A 20,876-nucleotide genomic window follows, 5' to 3' on the forward strand; every position below is an offset into this window, starting at 1 on the left:
ATCTTCTGCCTGTGCCAGTTTGTGGTCTAGACAAAGAGTATCCAAGTGTTGGGATGTCCTGCCCCCACGTCCCCACACGCCTGGTCCCTCTGTGGACCGATTGCAGACTCTTAACCACCCATGGCCCTGGGGGAGTCGGGTCCCCCACAGAGTTGGAATCAGGCAGGTCATCAACTGCTGGAATCACTCAAATGAGGTGTGGCCATTCCCGAGGTTCCCGGGCAGAGAAGGCGGGTCAGGTGCAGGTGACACAGCTTTACTGATGGCAGTGACAGCTCAGCTCACCAGGGAATGCAGCACGGGCCCTGAGAACAGGTTATATAGTGTGTGCTGAGCCAGCAGAGACACCCGTCAGACCATAGCCCAAGATGCCCTTTCTCAAACATTGAATATCCTCCCTGCACATACAGGAACACCAGCCCTTCGGGGAGCAGACACTTGGGGAGACAGAGGCTCAGCTGCCTATCCATGGGCTGGGGTCTCTAGGGAGACACTGTGAATCTGCATCTGTTCTTTCCTCTCCTGCCTTTTCCATATACGTTTATTTTCCTTCTGAATTTCGTATGTCATTAGTCTCTCACTGTATCCGTGAATCAACACAAAACTATTTTAATTTTCATTTCTTTATAATGTATGTTATGGGACTTCATTCTGTTATTTTCTTCAGACATTTTGAAAATATTATTATTTTGTTTATTCTTCTTTAACCTAATTAAAAAATGGGCGGAAGGGACTTCCCTGGTGGCGCAGTGGTTAGGAATCCACCTGCCAGTGCAGGGGACACCGGTTTGATCCCTGGTCCGGGAAGATCCCACATGCTGCGGAGCAACTAAGCCCGTGCGCCACAACTGCTGAGCCTGTGCTCTAGAGTCCGCGTGCCACGACTACTGAGCCCCTGTGCTGCGACTACTGAAGCCTGCACGCCTAGAGCCCGTGCTCTGCAGCAAGAGAAGCCACCGCAATGAGAAGCCCACACACCGCAACTAAGAAAGCCCGCATGCAGCAATGAAGACCCAACACAGCCAAAATAAATAAATTTTTTAAAAAAAGGGCGGAAGAACTGATAGACATTTTTCCGAAGAGGAAATGCGGCTGGCCAACAGGCACGTGAAAAGACGCACAACATTGCTAATCATCAGGGAAATGCAAATCAAAACCACAGTGAGATATCACCTCACACCTGTCAGAATGGCTATCATCCAAAAGAACACAAATAACGAAACATTGGCAAGGTTGTGGAGAAAAGGGAGCCCTCCTACACTGTTGGTGAGAATGTAAATTGGTGCAGCCACTATGGAGAACAGTATGGCATTTTCTCAAAAAACTAAAAATAGAATTACTATATGATCCAGCAATTCCACTCCTGGGTATATATCCAAAAAAACCCCACCAAAAACACTAATTTGAAAAGATATATGCACCCCAATGTTCATAGCAGCATTTTTTTTTTGTTTTTTTTACAATTGCCAGCCTAGGCGTCCATCAACAGATGAATGGATAAAGAAGATGTATATATGTATATAACATATATGTAATGGAATACTACTCATTCATAAAAAAGAATGAAATTTTGCCATTTGTAGCAACATGGGTGGATGGGAGCGTATTATGCTAAGTGAAATAAGTCAGAGAAAGACAAATATTGTGTGATATCACTTATATGTGGAATCTAAAAAATACAACATACTAGTAAATGTAACAGAAAAGAAGCAGACTCACAGATACATAGAACAAACTAATTGTTACCATTGGGGAGAGGGAAGGGAGAGGGGCAGTATAGGGGTAGGGAATTGAAAAGGGGGTTTCTATGGGATTGTATGAGAACATGTGTGTGAAACTTGAAAATTGTAAAGCATTATAGAATTTAAAGAGTGTTTCATTCAATAAAAATGAAGGGGATTGGGTAAAATATTTCTGAAGAATATGAAAAAATGATTTGTACAAATCAAAAATAATAACACTGCTAGTTTACATAGGAAGATTGAACGATATCAAGAAATCAGCAGTCCTTTCAGGGGCTTCCCTGGTGGCCCAGTGGTTAAGACTCTGCGCCTCTATTGCAGAGGGTGCAGGTTCAATCACTGGTTGGGGAGCTAAGATCCTGTATGCCGCCCGGTGTGGCAAAATAACCCCACAACAATATCTTGTATATCATTCAGCCATAAAAAGGAACGAAATTTGGTCATTTGTAGAGACATGGATGGACCTAGAGACTGTCATACGGAGTGAAGTAAGTCAGAAAGAGAAAAACAAATATATTAACACATACATGTGGAATCTAGAAAAATGGTACAGATGAACCGGTTTGCAAGGCAGAGACAGAGACAGGTGACACCAAGGGGGGAGAGTGGGGGGGTGGGTGGTGGGATGAATTGGGAGGTTGGGATTGACATACATACACTAATATGTGTAAAGTAGATAACTAATAAGAACCTGCTGTATAAAAATAAATAAAATCCCCCCCCCAAAAAAAAAGAGAAACCAGTGGTCCTTTCATCAGTTTATAAATGGAATGTGACTTCTATATTGATGCCATCTGATTGTGTTGTACAGGTAGAAATTTTATTGACAAGAAGAATAAGTATTTACTGAAATCTCTTCTCAACTACAGCAGCATCATGGTCCATCAGGGTCCTTGTTCTGGGGGGAAGTCCTGGATGACAGGAACTGCAGGAAGCCGTCCACCCGGACTTGAGGAGTCCAGAGCTCCTGCAGTGGAAGCTGACCTTTGGTTGTTAGGTTTCGTGGTGGCTGAATGTCGTCTTCTCTGCCCTTCTCTTCCCAACTGTAGTACTTAGTCATGGATTATTACGTGGGTGGTGATTTACTGACCCTGCTCAGTAAATTTGAGGACAAGCTTCCAGAAGATATGGCAAGATTCTACATTGGTGAAATGGTGTTGGCTATCGATTCCATCCATCAGCTTCATTACGTGCACAGGTAATCACCTTGTTATATATTTTATGGAAATCACCTTTCATGTGTCGGGATATTCCTTTCAGAGTCCCCTGAGTCGTGGACCCCAGTCCCGGGCTGTGCAGGGAAGTCGTGCAGTTAGCGGGTCCTCCCTTCGACTGCCATGGCGCAGGATGCCTTACCAGGCCGCTGCTCTACACCCCAGCACCTGGCTCCCAGGAGACCCCAGCTTTACGTGACTGTTGTGACGCTCTAATTGCTGTCAGCTGAAGTCACCTTGTCTTTTGATATTTACCTGCCATTGGCTCATGTTCTCCCCTGCCCAGCCCCCAGAGCTCATGCCTCAATCACCCATAAAACACTCAGGAAAGGGGGCTTGGGTTGAGGAGAGGGGCTCACATCACAGCATCGTAAAGGACTTGAATTGAGTGAGTGTAACTGCTCTTGCATGTCAGGCGGGGGCGGGGGGCCCCCTCCTGCCCTCCCCACCCCTCCCCCGCCAGGACAGCGGCCTTAGTGCCTCAGCCAGCCTGTGCCTCTGTGTCAGTCTCATTCTACCATTTAAGACAGTGCTTTAATCCTGTGGGATTTGGGTGGGGTTTTGTTGGTTTTGTTCTGTTTTACTTATTTTATTTTTATGAAAGTATTTCACGGCAGTAGTTTTAAAAAGTCAAATAGTTGTACAGGGCTTAAAACAAAACGTGAGTCTCCAGCCATCCCCCACCCTGCTGCCCCTTGCCATAGGCAACGATGGACAGTTTTTACTTGTTTCTTCTGTTTACTTCCATATTTCTAAATAACGGGCTTCATGGCTGTTTCACTTTGTGTGGGGGGTGGGGAGGTCTTAGACCACGTCTATCGATGTGGAGATTTGACTCTTTGACACAAGTAAGTACATTTGTCTCTCATCCCTGTCTCCCACACAAACTCTCAAACTTCCCTCTCCCATCTGGCCCCAGTTAGTAAAATACAGTTGGCCCTTGAACAACATGGGTTTGAACTACACGGGTCCGCTTATACTCAGATTTCTTTCACTAAATACATAATACAGTCCTACACGGTCTGTGGGTGCAGACCCACGGCTATGGAGGGCCGACTGTGAAGTTACACTCAGATTTTCGACTGCGCAGAGGTTGGCACCCCAGCCCTGGTGTTGTTCAGGGGTCAAATGTAATAACTTTTGGTTAGATCAGTGTGTGGCGTTTATAGTATACTGTGTAAACATTACAGATGAGCCTTGTGGTATAAATAGTTACACTTCCTATATAAAGTTTTGTTTCCTCTGGAGTTAATAATTGCACTGTTTTTTCTTTGGCTACTTCTCTGTGTAGCTGCCACTAACTATCCCCAAATATCGTGACCAAATTGTAAAGCTCTGTACGTTCAGACACACCAGCAGTCCTCGATCTACCTTCCCGGATCCATCCCTCTGTCTTTCCCACGCCTTCCTGCTCTGGTGGCTCTCATCGTGAGGTTTCTTTTTGAGTGGAGAGGTTCTCCTGCCGTCTCCCTGGGGTGGGCTCCCTTGTTTTCTGAGTCGTGCGTCTTTCTGTTTCTTGGTTTATTCTTCTGATTTGGTGGCACATATCCTCCAGCAGTTTCTGGAAAAGGAGGTGTGTGAAATAAATTTTTTGAGAGGAGCATCTTAATTCCATTCACATACATGACTGATAGATGATCCCGTGTGGAATTCAGTGTTGCCGTCGAGAGGTTTGCAGCTGTCATGAGTCCCCTGACCTTGCACTGTGGTCGGGCTGAGCCTCTGAGCCTGTCAGGGATTTTCCTAAGCAGACACAGCTCCTGCTCTGAGGGTAGCAATGGCTACCAGTGTCAAAGTAACAGCCCTTCAAGTCCTGCCAAGAGTGTGACCTCATTGCCCTGCGGGGGGCGGGGGGGGGCAGGTTGCCTGGGACCACACGCTCCTGCCCAGGGCGCTGTGCATAGGTCCCCGTGTCATGGGCGAGCCCAGGGAGCTGCCCCCCATAGCGGTTGCTGCTTTTAGGGCCATGAGGTTTGGGACGGGGCATTTCCTCTTTTTCCTGTTTTCTTTAATGTCGTTACGCCTGCTTTTATAACAGTTATTGTTGTTGTTTTCAACATTAGATTTTATACTCTTCTTGAGAGAACTTTGCCTAATTCACAACAGAGAGATGAATGTCTTTGTATTTGTCACAGAGCTCCAGGGAAATTAATTTGACTGTCTTTTGAATAGTTTATTCTTTCCTGTTTTTCCCTAATTAGGAAGCTTTCTCCTCATTTTCTTAATTGGTTGTGTAGAAGTTTTGCTCTATCTTTTAATCTCTGGGCATGGTAGGGAACATTAAAATAATTCAAGAACTTTTTTTCCCTTAAAGTCAACTCCATATTCAGACTAAGTGCTTGAATGACCTAGTGAAAACAGTAAGCTTTGCGTTTTTGCTAGACAGTTCACAAAGTTAGGTAATACAGGAAGTCAGTCCTACCCAGTCTCAGGGGGATGTAAGTTGAGGCTGCATTTGGCGGGGCCAGAAGTAAATGAGTTTCATCAGCACAAGAGTGTTCTCACTGGTGGATTTGAGGAGCGTGGTTCAGACCGTAGCTTGGGGCCCTTTCCCGTGGGAGGATGTGGGCCTTGGTGACTTCAGGCAGTGCCCGCCGCCCCGCCGGCCGGGCTTCTGCGTGCGGAACGGCTGCTCCCTGGCTCTGGACCCCTGCGAGGCTCACTGTGCCAGAAGCAGTGGGGAGCTCGGACCTGGGAGCCCACCCCCCCGGTGGGTGCCGCCGCTTCCTGAGAGGTCAGACGCAGATGCCAGCAGAGGCAGAGACGGAGAGCAACAGGCTCACGAAGGATCGCAGCTGGGAAATCACATCCCCAGAGAGAACAGAATACGTACAGCTTACGATCGAAATAAGAACAGGTACACTTTTAAGAGAAGGAATATTCAGAGAACAAGAAAGGCCTTAGAGGGCTTCCCTGGTGGCGCAGTGGCTGAGTCTGCCTGCCGATGCAGGGGACACGGGTTCGTGCCCCGGTCCAGGAAGATCCCACATGCCGCGGAGCGGCTGGGCCCGTGAGCCATGGCCGCTGAGCCTGCGCGTCCGGAGCCTGTGCTCCGCAACGGGAGAGGCCACAACAGTGAGAGGCCCGCGTAATGCAAAAAAAAAAAAAAAAGAAAGGCCTTAGAAAAGGAAAACTAGAAAGCCGAGTAGAAGAGGCGTGGAGTAGGAGTATAGGACCTGGATGAAGACAGAGGCAGCCCGGGGCCTCCAGGAGCCAGGCTGGCGCGGAGGCCCGTCCATGGAGGCACAGGGACCAGCCCTGCGCCACCTCCACTGAGCCTGCGGGTTGGTTTTGCAGTAGGAAGCCCCATGGGCGCACTGTGTGTCGCTCAGAAATGGGACAGCAGTGGGCGGGAGGGCCTCCCTTCTCAGCGCATCACGGGCAGAACAGGAAAGGAAAATCAGACTGCAGTCTGTCCAGGGCTGTAATCCCACCCACCTGGCCCCGCCCCGGCCAATTCCACCGTTTTAACCAGAGTCACAACAGCCGACAGAGAAAAGGCCCTTTCGGGGGACTGGAGCTGCTTCTCAGCTGTGCCCCTGACTCTACTGGAAAAGCGGCCACTGCTGGGTTTGGAGGGAGAATGGGCTGGGTTAGTCCCAAGCAGGGTGGTGGCCCATGGGGACAGTCCGCTCATGGATTGGCTGCTCTCTCAGTTGGTGCTGTGGGGACCACCTGCCCAGCTCAGAAGCACTGCTGGTAGGAGCTCTGGGTTAGTCCTTGCCCTCGGCCTCCCTGGTGTTTTGCTGAGAGGGCCTTTCTTTGTAACCTCCCTGCATGCAAATGGGCAGTTCAGTTTTTTTTTAAATAACATTTATTGATGTTATTATATTTTAAATAGAGAATCATGCTGCCCAGATAAACCAACACCATTGGAAAAGAAAGGTGCACGCATATGGTTAGCAGCTGAACACCTCTGGAGGGTATAAGGGAGAGGGGCAACCTCTGTGAAGACCCTCCCCACCCGTCTTCTTAGGCTCAAGTAGTGATTCACTGCTGCATAGTTAGGACTTTTTCCCCTTTGTATCTAAAAGCAATCTGTGGGGAGGCACTTTAAGATCATGCATACATCCTCTTCAGAGTGTCCCCCTACATTTAGTATCTGTTGATGATTTTTGCCTGGTCCAGCCTTTACTGTGATGGTTGCAAAATGACGATTTCCAAACTCCAGGATCCACTCCACGTTGAAGCGCCTCCCTTCTCTCCCATTTGTCTATTTATTATCAGTGTGGGTACCTGGGTCCTTTGTCACCCCAACGGTTTATAATTTGTCATTGTCTGAATTCTTTTTATGCTTGTATTGTCCTGTATTTGGCCAGTGGAAGCCGCTTCTACCTGACTCCCATGTTTCTGACATGCCCTCATCGTTTTTGAGAACTGCCTTAGTTTCTGGCTCATCTCGTACCTTCTCTGAGGAACCCTGGTGCCTTTAGTGGGGGATGGTTTTAAAGACCGTATCTGGGTGCTGGGTGTGCTCAGAGTTACAGGGTGTCTGTTTTAGGCCCCTCAGTGGACAGAGTAAAGTGCATGTCTGTACACGTCTGCATTTATACATACAGACCCATGTCTAATTTGGGAATCACGAGTTACCCTTCTGGCTTTCTCCTGGTCCATTTCCGTCTCCTCCTCTGGCTCCCGGCAGCACCAGCACGTCCAGTCATTTGCCCAGCCCTGCCATGTATCTGAAGTAGCTTCAGAATTGCTCTGCTTTTTTTATTACTATAGTTTATAAATTTATTTATTTATTATTTTTGGCTGCGTTGGGTCTTTGTTGCTGCACGCAGGCCTTTCTCTAGTTGCGGCGAGCGGGGGCTACTCTTCGTTGCGGTGTGCGGGCTTCTCATTGCGGTGGCTTCTCTTGTTGCAGAGCATGGGCTCTAGGCGCACGGGCTTCAGTAGTTGTGGCTCGCAGGCTCTAGAGCGCAGGCTCAGTAGTTGTGGCACACGGGCTTAGTTGCTCTGCGGCATGTGGGATCTTCCTGGACCAGGGCTCAAACCCGTGCCCCCTGCATTGGCAGGCGGATTCTCAACCACTGCACCACCAGGGAAGTCCTGAGCTACCAGGGACCCTCGCTCTGCTTTTATCCTACTAAAAACAAACCTAAGCCTAGCCCTAACCCCACCTCCCAACTGCAAGTGTCAGGTTCTCTGCCGTAAGTTACTTAGGTTTGGGGTTCTTTTTCTACCCCATTTCCCTTCAGTGCTGTTGTGTTACTGGTTTGAAATACAATTGGGTTCACTGGTTTCATCAGCTTTCCATTTCAGGTGCCCCTTCCCATCTTTGTTGATTTCGTTTCATTTTTTAAGCATGTAGAACACAAGCATGCTTCGATAATACCAAAACTAAGCAAGGTTATACTCAGAACTGTCACTTCCTTCCTTATCGCATCCACCTCATTCCCTGCCCCTTCTAAGTAACCAGTTCCTTGTTTTCCGTTTATCGTGTGTGTGTGTGTGTGTGTGTGTGTGTGTATGCAAGATGAGCAGACATGTTTCCTTATTTCTCCTTTCCTTAAACAGAAGGTAGCATGGTTAAATATGCACTTAACGCATCTTGTTGTTTTCACTTAACGTATCCTAGAAATCATTCTGTATCAGCTCATGGAGCTCTTCATTCTCTTTTACGTTTGCACAGCACGCCGCATGTATCGGTACCATAGTTAATTCTCTTGTGGGTGGACATTTAGGTTGTTTCTAGTATTTTGCGATTATAAATAATGCAGTAATGAATAACCTTGTACCTACATCTTTTTGTACTGTCGGTGTGTCTTTAGGGTGAATTCCTAGAAGTGGGATCACTGGATCGACAGAGAAATAAAATACATATTAGATATATACTAACATTTTTTTTAACTTTATCAGATGTTGCCAGTTTCCATCCGTAGAGATATACCTTTTTGTGTTCCTACCAGCAATGTATGAAAGTGCCTGTTTCGTTGCAGCCTTGGCAACATAGTATATTTTTATGTTTTTGCCATCTGATGGATTAGAGATGGTTATACAGTTGGGTTTTTTTGTTTTTGTTTTTTGTCTTTCTTGCGGAGTTGAATTTCATTTTTATATCTTTCTGTGTGAGTTATTTATTTCATGTCATTTGCCCATTTTTCTGATTTCTAGCTTTTTCCCTTCAGTTGCTAAACATTTGCCCTTTATCTGTAATATATGTTGCAAATATTTTTTCCCAGTTTGCCATTTGCTTTTTGATTTTGCTTATTGTAGTCTTTTGCCATGTAGATTTTTTAATGTATTAAATTTATTGGTCTTTTATTACATTGGGATTTTGAGTCATAGTTAGAAGTACTTTTTTTTAAAACCCCAGAGAAAAAGAAAACCCATGTTTTCTTCTAATAGTTTTATTTTTAACGTATGGATCTCTTATCCATTTGGAGTTTATTCTTGTATAAAGAATGGATCTGGGCTTCCCTGGTGGCGCAGTGGTTGAGAGTCCGCCTGCCGATGCAGGGGACACGGGTTCGTGCCCTGGTCCGGGAAGATCCCACATGCTGCGGAGCGGCTGGGCCCGTGAGCCATGGCCGCTGAGCCTGTGCGTCTGGAGCCTGTGCTCCGCAACGGGAGAGGCCACAACAGTGAGAGGCCCGCGTACCGCAAAAAAAAAAGAATGAATCTGATTTTATCTTTAACTAAAAGGCTCTTCAGTTGTCCCAGCATGAAACTTATTTGTGTCTGCCCACTGATTTGAGATAACATCTTTATTATATACTCAGCTTCTTTATGAATTTGGTCTGTTTCTGGACATTCTATTCTGTTCCATTGTCGTCTTTCTCTCTGTGCTCTGGGACCACACTGCTTTAATCATGGAGGCTTGAAATCACGTACGGCCAAGTCCCCCCATCATACCTCTTTCTCTTCAGTGTTTTTCTAGCTATTCTTGCATGTTGGTTGTTCCATATCAACTTGTCTGGCTCCAAAAAACAGGACATTTTATTTATTTATTTTTAAATTTGATGGGCCCTTTTAGTCTGTAGATTCAGGTCTTTTTTACTTCTGGAAAGTTCTCTTGGAGTATAGTTTCAAATGTTAGTTATGTTTTATTGTTTTGATTTCTTTAGGGACTCCTGTTATGTATATGTTGTGCCTTCTTTGCTTGTCTTCCATTTCAGTCTCCAGCTACTTTCTCTCTGACCCTTTTTAATTCTTTGTCTCATTTTTATTCTTCCAGACCTTTTCCTCCATTTCTTCAATGCCTTTCATTAGATTTTTATTTAAATTGATTCCCCTTTGGCATCTTATAATTTAGTCCTTATTTCTATTAAGATTTTGTCTTTTTCTTCTATTTCTTTCCTGGGTTAAATCAACTCTCTTTTCACTTCTCCCTATGTTTGTCTAGTTCTGTTTGTAGGTTTTTTTTGTTTCCTTTTTGTTTTGCCACACTGCAGGGCATGTGGGATCTTAGTTCCCTGACCAGGGATTGAACCCACGCCCCCTGCAGTGGAAGCACGGAGTCTTAACCACTGAACCACCAGGGAAGTCCCCTGTTCTTAGTTTTTATTTTTCTGACTCACTGAGGGATTATATTGTTTTGTTTTTCATATTCTTGGGTGTTTATTTCAGGAGATTTATTTCCGTTTGGAGTGCTAGAAGGGTTTTTTGCTTTGTTTCTCTTTTGGGGTAAGAATTGTCATCATCTTTTGCTCACATTTCTTTGTGAGACTCGTCTGTTGTGTTGGGAGTAGTTGGTGCTCCTGTGTGATTTCATTGAGATGTAGCATTCTGTCACGTGAGGACAGCCCGCTGCTTTACCTGTCTCCTGCAGGTGGACGTTAGGTGGATCTCACTTTGTGGCTATTACAAGTTGTGCTGCTGGAAACATCCTTGTACTCTTCTTGGTGAATGTCTTCCTCTGCTTTTAAAGTTTCTGTTCCTTTTCGTGCTTATGTGGCTTTTCCAGTCGCATAAGCTTATTCTGCCAGGAAGGAGGGCTAGTTCCTTAAAGTCCACCCTGCCGTCCCCCCATCCCTGCCCGGTGTTGGCAAGTGCACAGAAGAACTGTCAGTAAGACCACGGGTTTAGTGGGACAGTTTACTTTCCTGCTGCTGTGTAACTGGGCAGACTGCTCCACTCTGGAGCTTCCCTGTTATTGTCTCTAAAATACAGTTTTGGCGTACGTGGTGCTTTGTTGGTCTGTAGCTGTTTTGCCCCAGTTGCTCAGGCGTCTCTTCTCAGTGGTAACGGCCACGTTGACTCGCTTCACACTCTGTCCCTCTACCTCTTTTTGTATCTCCTCCTGTTTCTTTGTAGCACTTGCCCCGTGGATTGTACTCAGGGATGCCAAGACCATGTGCATATCTGTGCATTTGCATGTTCATTTCCTGACACCCCAGCTGGTGTGAGGCTTCGTGAAGGCAGGGCAGCGCCGTCTTGGTACTGTCGTAGGCCCGGGCTCAAGAGCAGCGCCTGGCACGAGGCAGGTGCTCTGGAAGCATTGGTTCGCAGGCTGGGTGGGTGGGTGGGAACAGTAACGGTGTCTCAGCGTGGTAATGGGGGATTAACTGCTGTGCAGGAGTGAGCGCTGGTGGTGACTGCTGCTGCCACGCCCGACTGCATCATCACGGGGATGTTTTCTTGGATTGTTACAGCTGTCATGACTGATGCTAGCGTTTCCCCCGCTGATCCGCTACCAGTTAAGGGCTTTGACCTACCTGATGTGTTGCATGGAAATGGTTAATTTATGTATTTATTTTACTAACAGAGACATTAAACCTGACAATGTCCTTTTGGATGTGAATGGTCATATCCGCCTGGCTGACTTTGGATCGTGTTTGAAGATGAATGATGATGGAACTGTAGGTATTTTTGTTGGAGATTTTCCATTTGGTTTTGGGGTTTGCTTGCAATTAGAAGGGGCTTATTTACATTTTCAATTTGAGATACAATTAAGAAACCAAGTTTATTAATGTAAATTAAGACGAATGCACTTAGGAGACACTTGAAATTTTCTATTTAGTTTAAAACATCTTTGTTTTTTATGTTTACAAAAGTAATACGTATGCCTTCTAAAAGGGGGGTTGTCAGGTTTCCTCAGATCCCTAGGCAGCTAAAAGTGTGCCAGCACGGCAGTGAAAGAGAGGCAGCCCTTGGGTCCTTGCTTAAAATGCCTGCCAGGTGGACAGACCTTAACTGGGTGATGGTGCATTCTCGTTTCCGTCTGGGGCGGGACTTCCTGTCAGCCAGGGGTGTTGCAGATGTAGAAATGGGGGCCTTGATACCCCTGTTCCAAGGGCCAACGGACACTCCCTGCACAGCAGGAGGACCTCCCCGGAGGGGCCGTCACCAGGAGGCTGGGCTTGGGCCTCAGCTGGACCAGCACGCTGGCTGAGTGGCCTCAGGTGGGGCTGCTGCACCTCACTCAGCTGCTTCCAGCCAGCGGCTTCCAGTGCGTTAGGGAGTCGTCTGCGTTCTCCCTTGCGGCCCTTGTCACAGTTTCAGTGTGAGGTGTTTGGGAGACTTTTCTTTAGAATCTACACATATCATAAAGTCTAATGCAACTACTTCTCCAGAGGAGAGCAGACCCCCGCCCCCCTTCTTACTGTGAGTTTTCAAGCAGCAGTAAAAGAACCTGTAAAACTGGCATCACTTGACAGTGTTTTCAAATGAGCGAAGCGATTTCCTCACTTTCTCTCCACAAAGCCAGTCTCTTATTTCTGGAAGTCTTGACCACGCGTTGATTGATATATTGGTGCTGTCCCCGAAGCCAGTCTTGTAACGACGGGAGCAGTGGCCTTGGTCTGAGCCGGAGCGTTGGTCACCTCTCTTACCTGCATGGCACTCCCGTCCCGGTGGCACTCACCCTGCGATAGCTCCCGACGGCTGTTGCCCGGTCAGAGCTCCTGAGGACTCCCCGCTGAGTCATTCAGATGGCTCTGGGGCTGGCACCCAGGGAGAGCCTGGTCTTTGTGCAGACGGGCCTTCTGGATTATTGTCTCCATGGCCTGCCTGACCCTCAGGCCTGTGCACTCCACGTGCTCTGAGGCCGATCTGTGACCTCTCAGCCTGCGCAGCATCCTTGCCTTCTCCGGGATGGTTGCCACCTCACCAGTTGTAGCCCTCCATAGAGGTGTCGCTACGTTCAGGTCCATTCCCAGTGCCCCATGTAGGGAGTGTCCAGGCACCCAGCTGATCCCTGGACCTACTTCCAGACGTTCCTGTTTGGGGGCCAGAGGGTAGGGTGTGGTGAGCAGCCTGGACTTCCCCTGGGAGCATGTTAGAAATGCAGCGTCTTAGAATCTCTGTCTCACAGGTATATGGTGTCCCTGCATGAAGGTCTGAGAAGGGTTGGGCTGATGCACATGGTCCTTGGACCACACTTTGAGCCGCAGTGGAGAATGTGTGTCTTCAGTGCCATGTGGAGGCTTGGTGGGCCTTTGGGCGTTGAAAGACCCAGCCTGCAAGAGTCCCGTGCATTCCGGACACTGCCTCTGTTTAGTGCTGTAGCAACACTTATTTGCATTGAATTTTGAATTCTTAGGTTTTTAAATCATGATCAGGTGCCAGTTTTATTCCATGATGATTTCATCATCTGCTGTCCCTGTTTTAGAGAAAATAATTAGGAATTTGAAAGTAGAGATGCCCTAGGGTTTCCCTTCAACACCAACCGCCCTCTCCCCTAAGGTGCAGTCCTCTGTGGCCGTGGGCACCCCTGACTACATCTCCCCAGAGATCCTGCAGGCGATGGAGGACGGCATGGGCAAGTACGGCCCCGAGTGCGACTGGTGGTCTCTAGGTGTCTGCATGTACGAGATGCTTTATGGAGAAACGCCGTTTTATGCAGAATCCCTTGTGGAGACCTATGGAAAGATCATGAACCATGAAGTAAGCTGTCACATTTCCACACCCTGTTTGTTCTAGTCCCGAGGCGCAGGCCCCAAGGCAAGGGAGGCAGCCTGAGGGGGAGTCACTGGGGAAGAGGGACGGGGTGGAGTAGGCTGGGCAGCCAGACGGGAGTCTGCACAGGCTGCTGACACAGAAGGCTGGGTGGGAGGGGAGGTTCGAAGGATGCTTCTGTTTCCTGGCGGAGGGTGACGGGTTCATCAGGCCAGGATCGCTGCAGGAGAAGCGGGCTTCGGTAGGAAAACGCAGGTACCCGCAGTGCCGTGTGGGGTGGGAATTGCCAGAGAGGGTGGCCCACTGACCACCTGTGCGTCTGGATCCACCAGATGCCAGCTCAGACTCTCAAACCTGTTTGCCCAGAAGTCAGTTGTCATGAACAGATCACACATCTCAACATAGTAGCGTTCTTAGTCCTTTCTTGATCCTATTTCTTTTCCTTATTTTTCCCCTTTCCTTTTCCCAGCTGTTCATTTCTCACTTCAACGTTGCTTTCTTCTGTTTCCTTCGTTTTTCTGTTTATTATTTCTTCTTCCATCTAATGTTTTTGTCATCTGTATTTTTTCTTCATACTCCTTATCAAATGTCTTTCTAATGCCAGTTTCATCCTTTCTGCCTGTTTGCTTACAGCATTCTTTTTTTCCCCACCTGCTCTGTCATTCACACACCCCAGCAAGGTTCCCACTTGTCTGCCATCTGTCCTGCAGCCGTGTCTCCCTTTATTTGCTCAAATAGGGAGCAGATTAACACTAAAGTGGTAAAGGGTCTTCTGTTTAAATCAAAGCAAGTTATACTGTTTTTTAAAAAAACACTTTTCCCAAAGTAGAAATAATTTTTTATTTATAAATTAATATATACTTACTATAAAAACTTCAGTAAATAGATGGTGAAAAACACCCCGTATGCTTCTCAGCGAGACCTGCTGTTTCCAAGCGCCTGCCGCCTGTGGGGCCTGGCCTAGTGGTCTCTTCGTTCTTTTATTCAGTCTCCACTGTAGCCCGGGACAGCAGGGGCGGCTCAGTGCTCAGGCCCACTGTGCCATGGTGGTATGTGGCCTTGTGGACTTAAGCTGGCGTGGGGGGTTGGCATTTAGATAAATGGCATCACATCGCGTATGGCCGGGGTTTTGGTCCTCTTCCTGTCAGCACGCGGAGGTGGGCCTTACTCTCTGTGTATGTGTGCACCGTATCTTGTTTTAACAAGTCCCTTTTTGATGAGCATTTAGGTACTTTTCAGTTTTCTTGGTCAGAATAGAATGGCATCATGAACATGTTATGTTTTCTCTTTGGGACCGTTTCTCTAGACTAAATTTTTGGAAGTGGAACTGCCACAGCTGTTGGCAAAATGCGTTCTGAAAGGCTGTGCCAGTTTCTCTCCCACCCACAGCCTGTTGTCAGCATTCTTTGCCACCTTGATAGGTGAGAATTTACCCCCGTTTTAATGTATGTGCAGTGTGGTAACAAGTCTGCCATGAGGAAAGCCAGCAAGACTCACGATTTTCATGTTTGCTTTTCTGGAGTCAGGCTTCATTAGCTTTGGTTGCACTTAGTTCCCATGAAATGAAAAGTGACTGTTGCTTTGGAGCTGTTGTTTCTACTCTGTTCCCTGTGATGTCTGTGCACCTTAGATTTTTCTGAGTGTTTTCATCACGTGTCCCCTGATTTGCCCCCTTCCCCCTCCAGGAGCGGTTTCAGTTCCCATCCCACGTCACAGACGTGTCCGAGGAGGCGAAAGACCTCATCCAGAGGCTGATCTGCAGTAGGGAGCGCCGGCTGGGACAGAATGGGGTGGAGGACTTCAAGAAGCACGCGTTTTTCCAAGGACTGAACTGGGAAAATATACGAAACCTGGAAGCCCCTTACATCCCGGATGTGAGCAGTCCTTCCGACACGTCCAACTTTGACGTGGATGACGACGTGCTGAGGAACGCTGTAAGTGCGGCGGCCGTCCCCGTGTCGCACCCCAGGGGGTCTGCAGCGCACAGGGTCGCTCGCCTTGGAGGTGGCGAATCTTAGAACTGTGCTGGGCTCCAGAAGTTTTGGCAGTTGTCTCAAGAAAATGTACCTTTTATCCCAGCCTATGGCTTGGTCCTTAACATCCCGTTTTTAAAATGATGGGTTACTCAATTTGAGTAAAATGGAGTTATTAAATAGCTGTTTTGTTTTAGAATTCATCAGAATTACTTTTATCTTCATGGCTTTGTACCTTTGCGAAACAGCGTCAGGTACGTTATCACATTAGAACGTCACTTCCGTTGTCACCACTGCCAGGAGCCCGCCTGCGGCCCCACAGGTAGTACGTGGGCCTCAGGGTTTCCGGTCCTTCTCACTGACCCTGTGCGTGAGGACGTCCAGACTTCCTGCCATCACGTGTGTTCAGCGTGTGCGTGAATGTTTCCTTATGCCTCAGGAAGTCAGGAGTGACAGTGGTGATGGGCCGATTTTGAGTTGCTGATGTTTCAGGTCGTGGGTTTTTCAAGTTGGGATGTGGCCCTGGGACCCTCTGGTGTCTGACCTTTTCTGTCAGGGCCTCTGATGCACTTGTCAGTATACCTTTGGCCCCCAGAGAGTTTTGCTCATGTGCTGTAAAACTATTCTGGCGTCATCAAACTCAGCCTTATTAGTCTATACGTGTGTCTTTGTTTGGGGATAGAGAAACTGAGGTTTCAACCAAGTAAAAGAAAAATCTTGATTATTCCCTACAGACTTTTTCTTAGTAAAATAAGAGCTGACGTTTAGATGATGTGAGAAAAGTATTATCATTGTTGAAAGGATTTTTCCTGGACTTCAGAGAAACTGTTTCCACACTGCAATTCTCCAGATAAATAACTTTGCTTTTATTTTTAATAGAGAAGGACCCGCATATTGAAAAATAGAGTTGTAGTAAACCTGTCTAAAATAGTCCACCTTTGGGTTCCAAACCCTGCCTCTTACCTTGGCCTCTGTTTCAGGCCAAGAACCCAGAGCCCAAGCCCCTGCCCCGGGTCCCCCACTCCTCCCTGCCCAGGCTCACGGTGAGTGGGGATCCTGCCGCTTTAGAAGGTTCACAGTCAGCAGCCTGATCCAAGTTGGACCCGTGCCATTATGATCATCAGAAGCAGTGGGTTTATCCCCTTAACTGCGTCACGCTTTGGCCCCTGCCAGGAGCGGGAAGTGGACCTGCCGGTACCCGGCCCCATGCAGGTGGCACCATGGAGGCAACATTCCAGAAGCGCCCTCCGTTCTCCCCGCTGCACTCTTGAGTTCATCCTGGGGTAATACTTTTTCTCCCTTGTTTGCCATTTGTTTGAACATAATTTCGTTTATGTTGTGTGTGTTCTTGCGCAGGAAATATTACCTCCTGGTTCTCATACGGGCTTTTCTGGATTACATTTGCCATTCATCGGTTTTACATTCACCACGGAAAGGTATGTCAGCATTTATCGCTCAGCTGCAGAGCAGGAGCCTTCCCCCCCGGGGGGGTGAGCAGTCCGAGTGCTGAGAGGGCTGTGCTTACGGGAGCGCCAGATGGCTTTGTCCTTTAAAAGTGCACACCTGGTGCTGCACGTGATGCCACGTATAGCGGGGTCGGCAGACTTTCTCCATAAAGGGCCTGGTAGCACATACTTTAGGCTTTGAGATCTCTGTTGTATACTTTTCTTTTTTAACAACCCATTAAAAACGTAAAAACGATTTTGAACTTATGGGAGGTACAAAAGCAGGCTCGAGAGGGTTTGGCCCTCGGGCCGTGGCTTGCTGGCGCCTGATCTCTGTAGGCCATCGGCACTGGCAGGGTTTGTGCCGCCGGGACATCAGTGGCCGCAGTTAGTGGCACGGTGTCCATTCACGCCCGGCTGAGCGCCATCTTCATCAGGGTGCCCACTCGCTTTTGCAGGGCTCTTAGCCACGGCCCCGTCGCTCCCATGGGTGGGGCTGCAGCACAGTCCCCGCCAGAGCTGAGAGCACGAGCCCCACATGTGGCTCCAGCCCCGGGAGCCCCGGCTGGTGTTTGTCTGCATCGGCCTCTGTCTCGAATGGGCCTCTGGCAGACTTGCGTTGCCGGAGACGCTCTAACTTGCTTTTAAAAGGAAACTGGGCCAAGAAGAGAGGGGTTAGGAAGAAAGGCGGGTAAAATAAAACAAATGGAGCTGCCACGGTGCCTGAAGTGGTACAGATTCCTTGCAGAAGAGGGTTACTTGTGCTCAAGCTTGTAGAAACTCTCTTTAGGTGTGGTTGCCGGAGTTAAACAGCACGCAAGCCAAAGTTACGGTACATGCCTTCCAGCCAAGAAGGAGGCGTTCCAGGGCGTGCTGGGCGTGTTGATTTATTAGCCCCTCCGCAGAGGCGCTAGACCTTCCACTGCATTCGGTTCACTGGGTGCTTATCACACCTGTGGATCCCAGCCCCGTCCCCGCGACCGAGGCTCAGGTGTGTTGGGTTGGGTCCAGGGACCTCCTCCTGGAACGGACCCCGGACCCCGGCAGTGCCAGCCGGCACAGCACCCTCGGACCACCTTTGAGAAACACCAGCCAGCCCCTCCTGTGAGTGTGTGTGTGCTTGCGCGTGCGCGGTGGGTGCCTCGCTGCATGCGTCGTAGGACTCAGAGACGTCCCTGACGTCACTGTCACGTTAAATGCAAGAGGAACTAAGTAACCTGTCCCCGAGTTAAGCTCTGATGGAGAGAGCCATCCTCGGCCTTAGTCTGTGTGTTGTGAGTCGGCTGGTCGTTGGTGAGGAGCTTATCTGTGCTGGTGAGAGTGCTGGAATTGAAGGAACCTTACAGGGTGTTCAGTCTTCGGGGGAAGATGAGCCCCGGAGGGTTGAAGGAACCGTCGCCAGTCAGCGTGGAGCCAGCGTGCCCTCGCCGACTCACTTCGCTGCAGGCTCCAGGGTGAGCGTCCTGGGAAGCCTCTGCCTGAGCCCAGCCAGGCCCCACCAGCCCAGCTCCTCGTGCAGAAGGCCTTCTCTTTTCAGTGTCTGGTTGAGTGGACGCGATGATTTAGAAGTTATGCTCTGTACTAACACAGCATTGTAAATCAACAGTACTTCAACAAGAAAGAAAGAAATTAACGTCCCCTCCCCTGCAGAGGCAATGTCTCTGACCAGCTCTGAGGGCGTCCCTCTTCGCTGCCCGTTGTCACCCAGTCATTTGCAGGAAGGAAGACTCTTGTCTAATTTTGGCTCCATAAACAATAAAGTCTTTTCACAAGTGTTTTTGTTTGCCAATTTAAAAAGGCTTATCTTTTACCCCAGGAAGTTTTTAAATGCTAATGGAATCACTGTAAATTCTCAGTAGATCAGAAAACCCTGTTGCTTTATTTGCAGCTGTTTTTCTGACCGGGGCTCTCTGAAGAGCATAATGCAGTCCAGTACGTTAACCAAAGACGAGGGTGTGCAGCGGGATTTGGAGAACAGCCTGCAGGTTGAAGCCTATGAGAGGAGGATCCGGAGGCTGGAACAGGAGAGGCTGGAGCTGAGCAGGAAGCTGCAGGGTGAGTGGCAGCGGGGCCTCTGCAGTGGGGTCTGCTTGCCGCTGCCGTGGGCCTGCACTCATGTGTGTCTCTTCCCCAGAGTCCACCCAGACCGTCCAGTCCCTCCACGGCTCGGCCCGGGCCCTGGGCAGTTCAGCCCGGGATAAAGAGATCAAAAAGCTGAACGAAGAAATCGAACGTTTGAAGAACAAAATAGCAGGTAAGTGTTCTAAAGTCAAACTGCTTAGTCTCTGTTCTCGGGCATTCGTCTCTGCCAAGAAAATTTTCAGAGTCCTTTTCATTGGATGGAAAAGCAGGGGAAAAAGGTTAAACTTTAGCAAAGAGTTCTGGTGTTTTGCCAGCTTATTTAAAATCATTTCTCCAACGTGCTTAACTCTAATACTATAATGTTATAGTTACAGCTAGAATCAGTTCTTAATATTTTATGCATAAACTCTCAGAATATTTTGCATTTCTCTCTCTTAATTCTCCTCTTTGTCACTCTAAGACAGAATTGCCATAACTTTCCTTTCTGAAGCTTCCCTCAGTGGCTGTACTCACTTTCCAGTGTTTTAGATGCTGGTTCTATTGTCACGAGAGTGTGTGTTTTGTGGTTCCTAGGTTATCAGAGCTTCCTGAAGACTCAAGTCACCTTTAAGTCTTAACCGTTTACCTGACACATGGTTGCTGCTGCACTTGACTCTCATCTCAAATCAAACCCGAGTCAATTGCCTTCTGTCTGTTTCCTATCTGGGACCCACTATCCCGATCCAGAAAAGGGCTTCCATTGAGTCCATTACTTACTAAAACCCTCCTGCACCACTCGGCTGCACTGTGCTGGCGCACACAGGGAGCAAGGGCGAGACAGAGAGGCGCATGCCGCCCTGGGGCTCACGGTCCCGGGGAAGGGTGCGTAGACAGAGGGGCAGAGCCAAGTCTGCTGGGTCTGCTCAGGTGTGCAGGCGGCCACGTGCGTGCCTGAGAGAGAATGTCAAAAAAGCCTCGAGGGCATTTGGGATTATTAAATAATTCCCTGTCAGTAGGTCAGATCACAAAGTTTTGCATGTAAGGGAATACGCTTTCTTTTCTCTTTTGCTCAGATTCAAATAGGCTCGAGCGACAGCTTGAGGACACGGTGACTCTTCGCCAGGAGCACGAGGATTCCACGCATCGACTGAAAGGCCTGGAGAAGCAGTACCGCCTGGTGCGGCAGGAAAAGGAGGATTTCCACAAGGTAGTCAAGAGGCCTCGTTTGCGTGAGAGAGGCTTACGTGATCTTGCAGAGTGTGAAGTTGAGTCCGTGCGCGTGTTCGAGGATGTCCAGGCCCCTCGCCTGCATGCAGATCCTGGCCCCTGCTGCCGAGGCTCACACGGAGCCCAACTGGCGCCCGGTTACCGTGGGGCCAGTCGTGGTCGCGGGGGCTCTTCAGCGCCGTGGCTCCACGGGCGCACTTCCCGGTCGTCGTCTTTAACCTCGGACACGGGCCTGCTGAGCGGGCAGCATCCCCGTGTGAGGGCTGAGGGCTTTCCCTGCGCTGACCCAGCTGGCGTAGGGCGCGTGTCCTCACCCGAGCCAGAGTCCCTGTCCTTCCTGCCCGGCCTGCAGCTCTGGCAAGGCTTTGCGAA

At 48.6% G+C, this 20,876-nt stretch overlaps 1 protein-coding gene across 4 annotated transcripts in view; it reads left to right on the forward strand.

Annotated features, from left to right (window-relative positions):
• The window catches only part of CDC42BPB (CDC42 binding protein kinase beta), a 121,824-nt gene that overhangs the window by 66,672 nt on the left and 34,276 nt on the right, over nucleotides 1-20,876 (forward strand). For 3 of the 4 annotated variants that reach the window (XR_012329820.1, XM_073800009.1, XM_073800008.1), the window contains 9 exons: nucleotides 2,792-2,940; nucleotides 11,667-11,760; nucleotides 13,586-13,786; nucleotides 15,484-15,732; nucleotides 16,752-16,814; nucleotides 17,128-17,207; nucleotides 19,105-19,271; nucleotides 19,351-19,470; nucleotides 20,351-20,484. Coding sequence is in view for 3 of the 4 variants with exons in the window: in XM_073800009.1 (XP_073656110.1) it covers nucleotides 2,792-2,940; nucleotides 11,667-11,760; nucleotides 13,586-13,786; nucleotides 15,484-15,732; nucleotides 16,752-16,814; nucleotides 17,128-17,207; nucleotides 19,105-19,271; nucleotides 19,351-19,470; nucleotides 20,351-20,484 (1,257 nt within the window). In the remaining variant the exon portion in view is untranslated. The remainder of the gene's footprint in view (nucleotides 1-2,791; nucleotides 2,941-11,666; nucleotides 11,761-13,585; nucleotides 13,787-15,483; nucleotides 15,733-16,751; nucleotides 16,815-17,127; nucleotides 17,208-19,104; nucleotides 19,272-19,350; nucleotides 19,471-20,350; nucleotides 20,485-20,876) is intronic. The other variant, XM_033850579.2, reaches the window with a different exon arrangement.

Source organism: Tursiops truncatus, chromosome 2, assembly GCF_011762595.2.
Source record: "Tursiops truncatus isolate mTurTru1 chromosome 2, mTurTru1.mat.Y, whole genome shotgun sequence".
Classification (NCBI taxonomy): Eukaryota; Metazoa; Chordata; class Mammalia; order Artiodactyla; family Delphinidae; genus Tursiops; species Tursiops truncatus.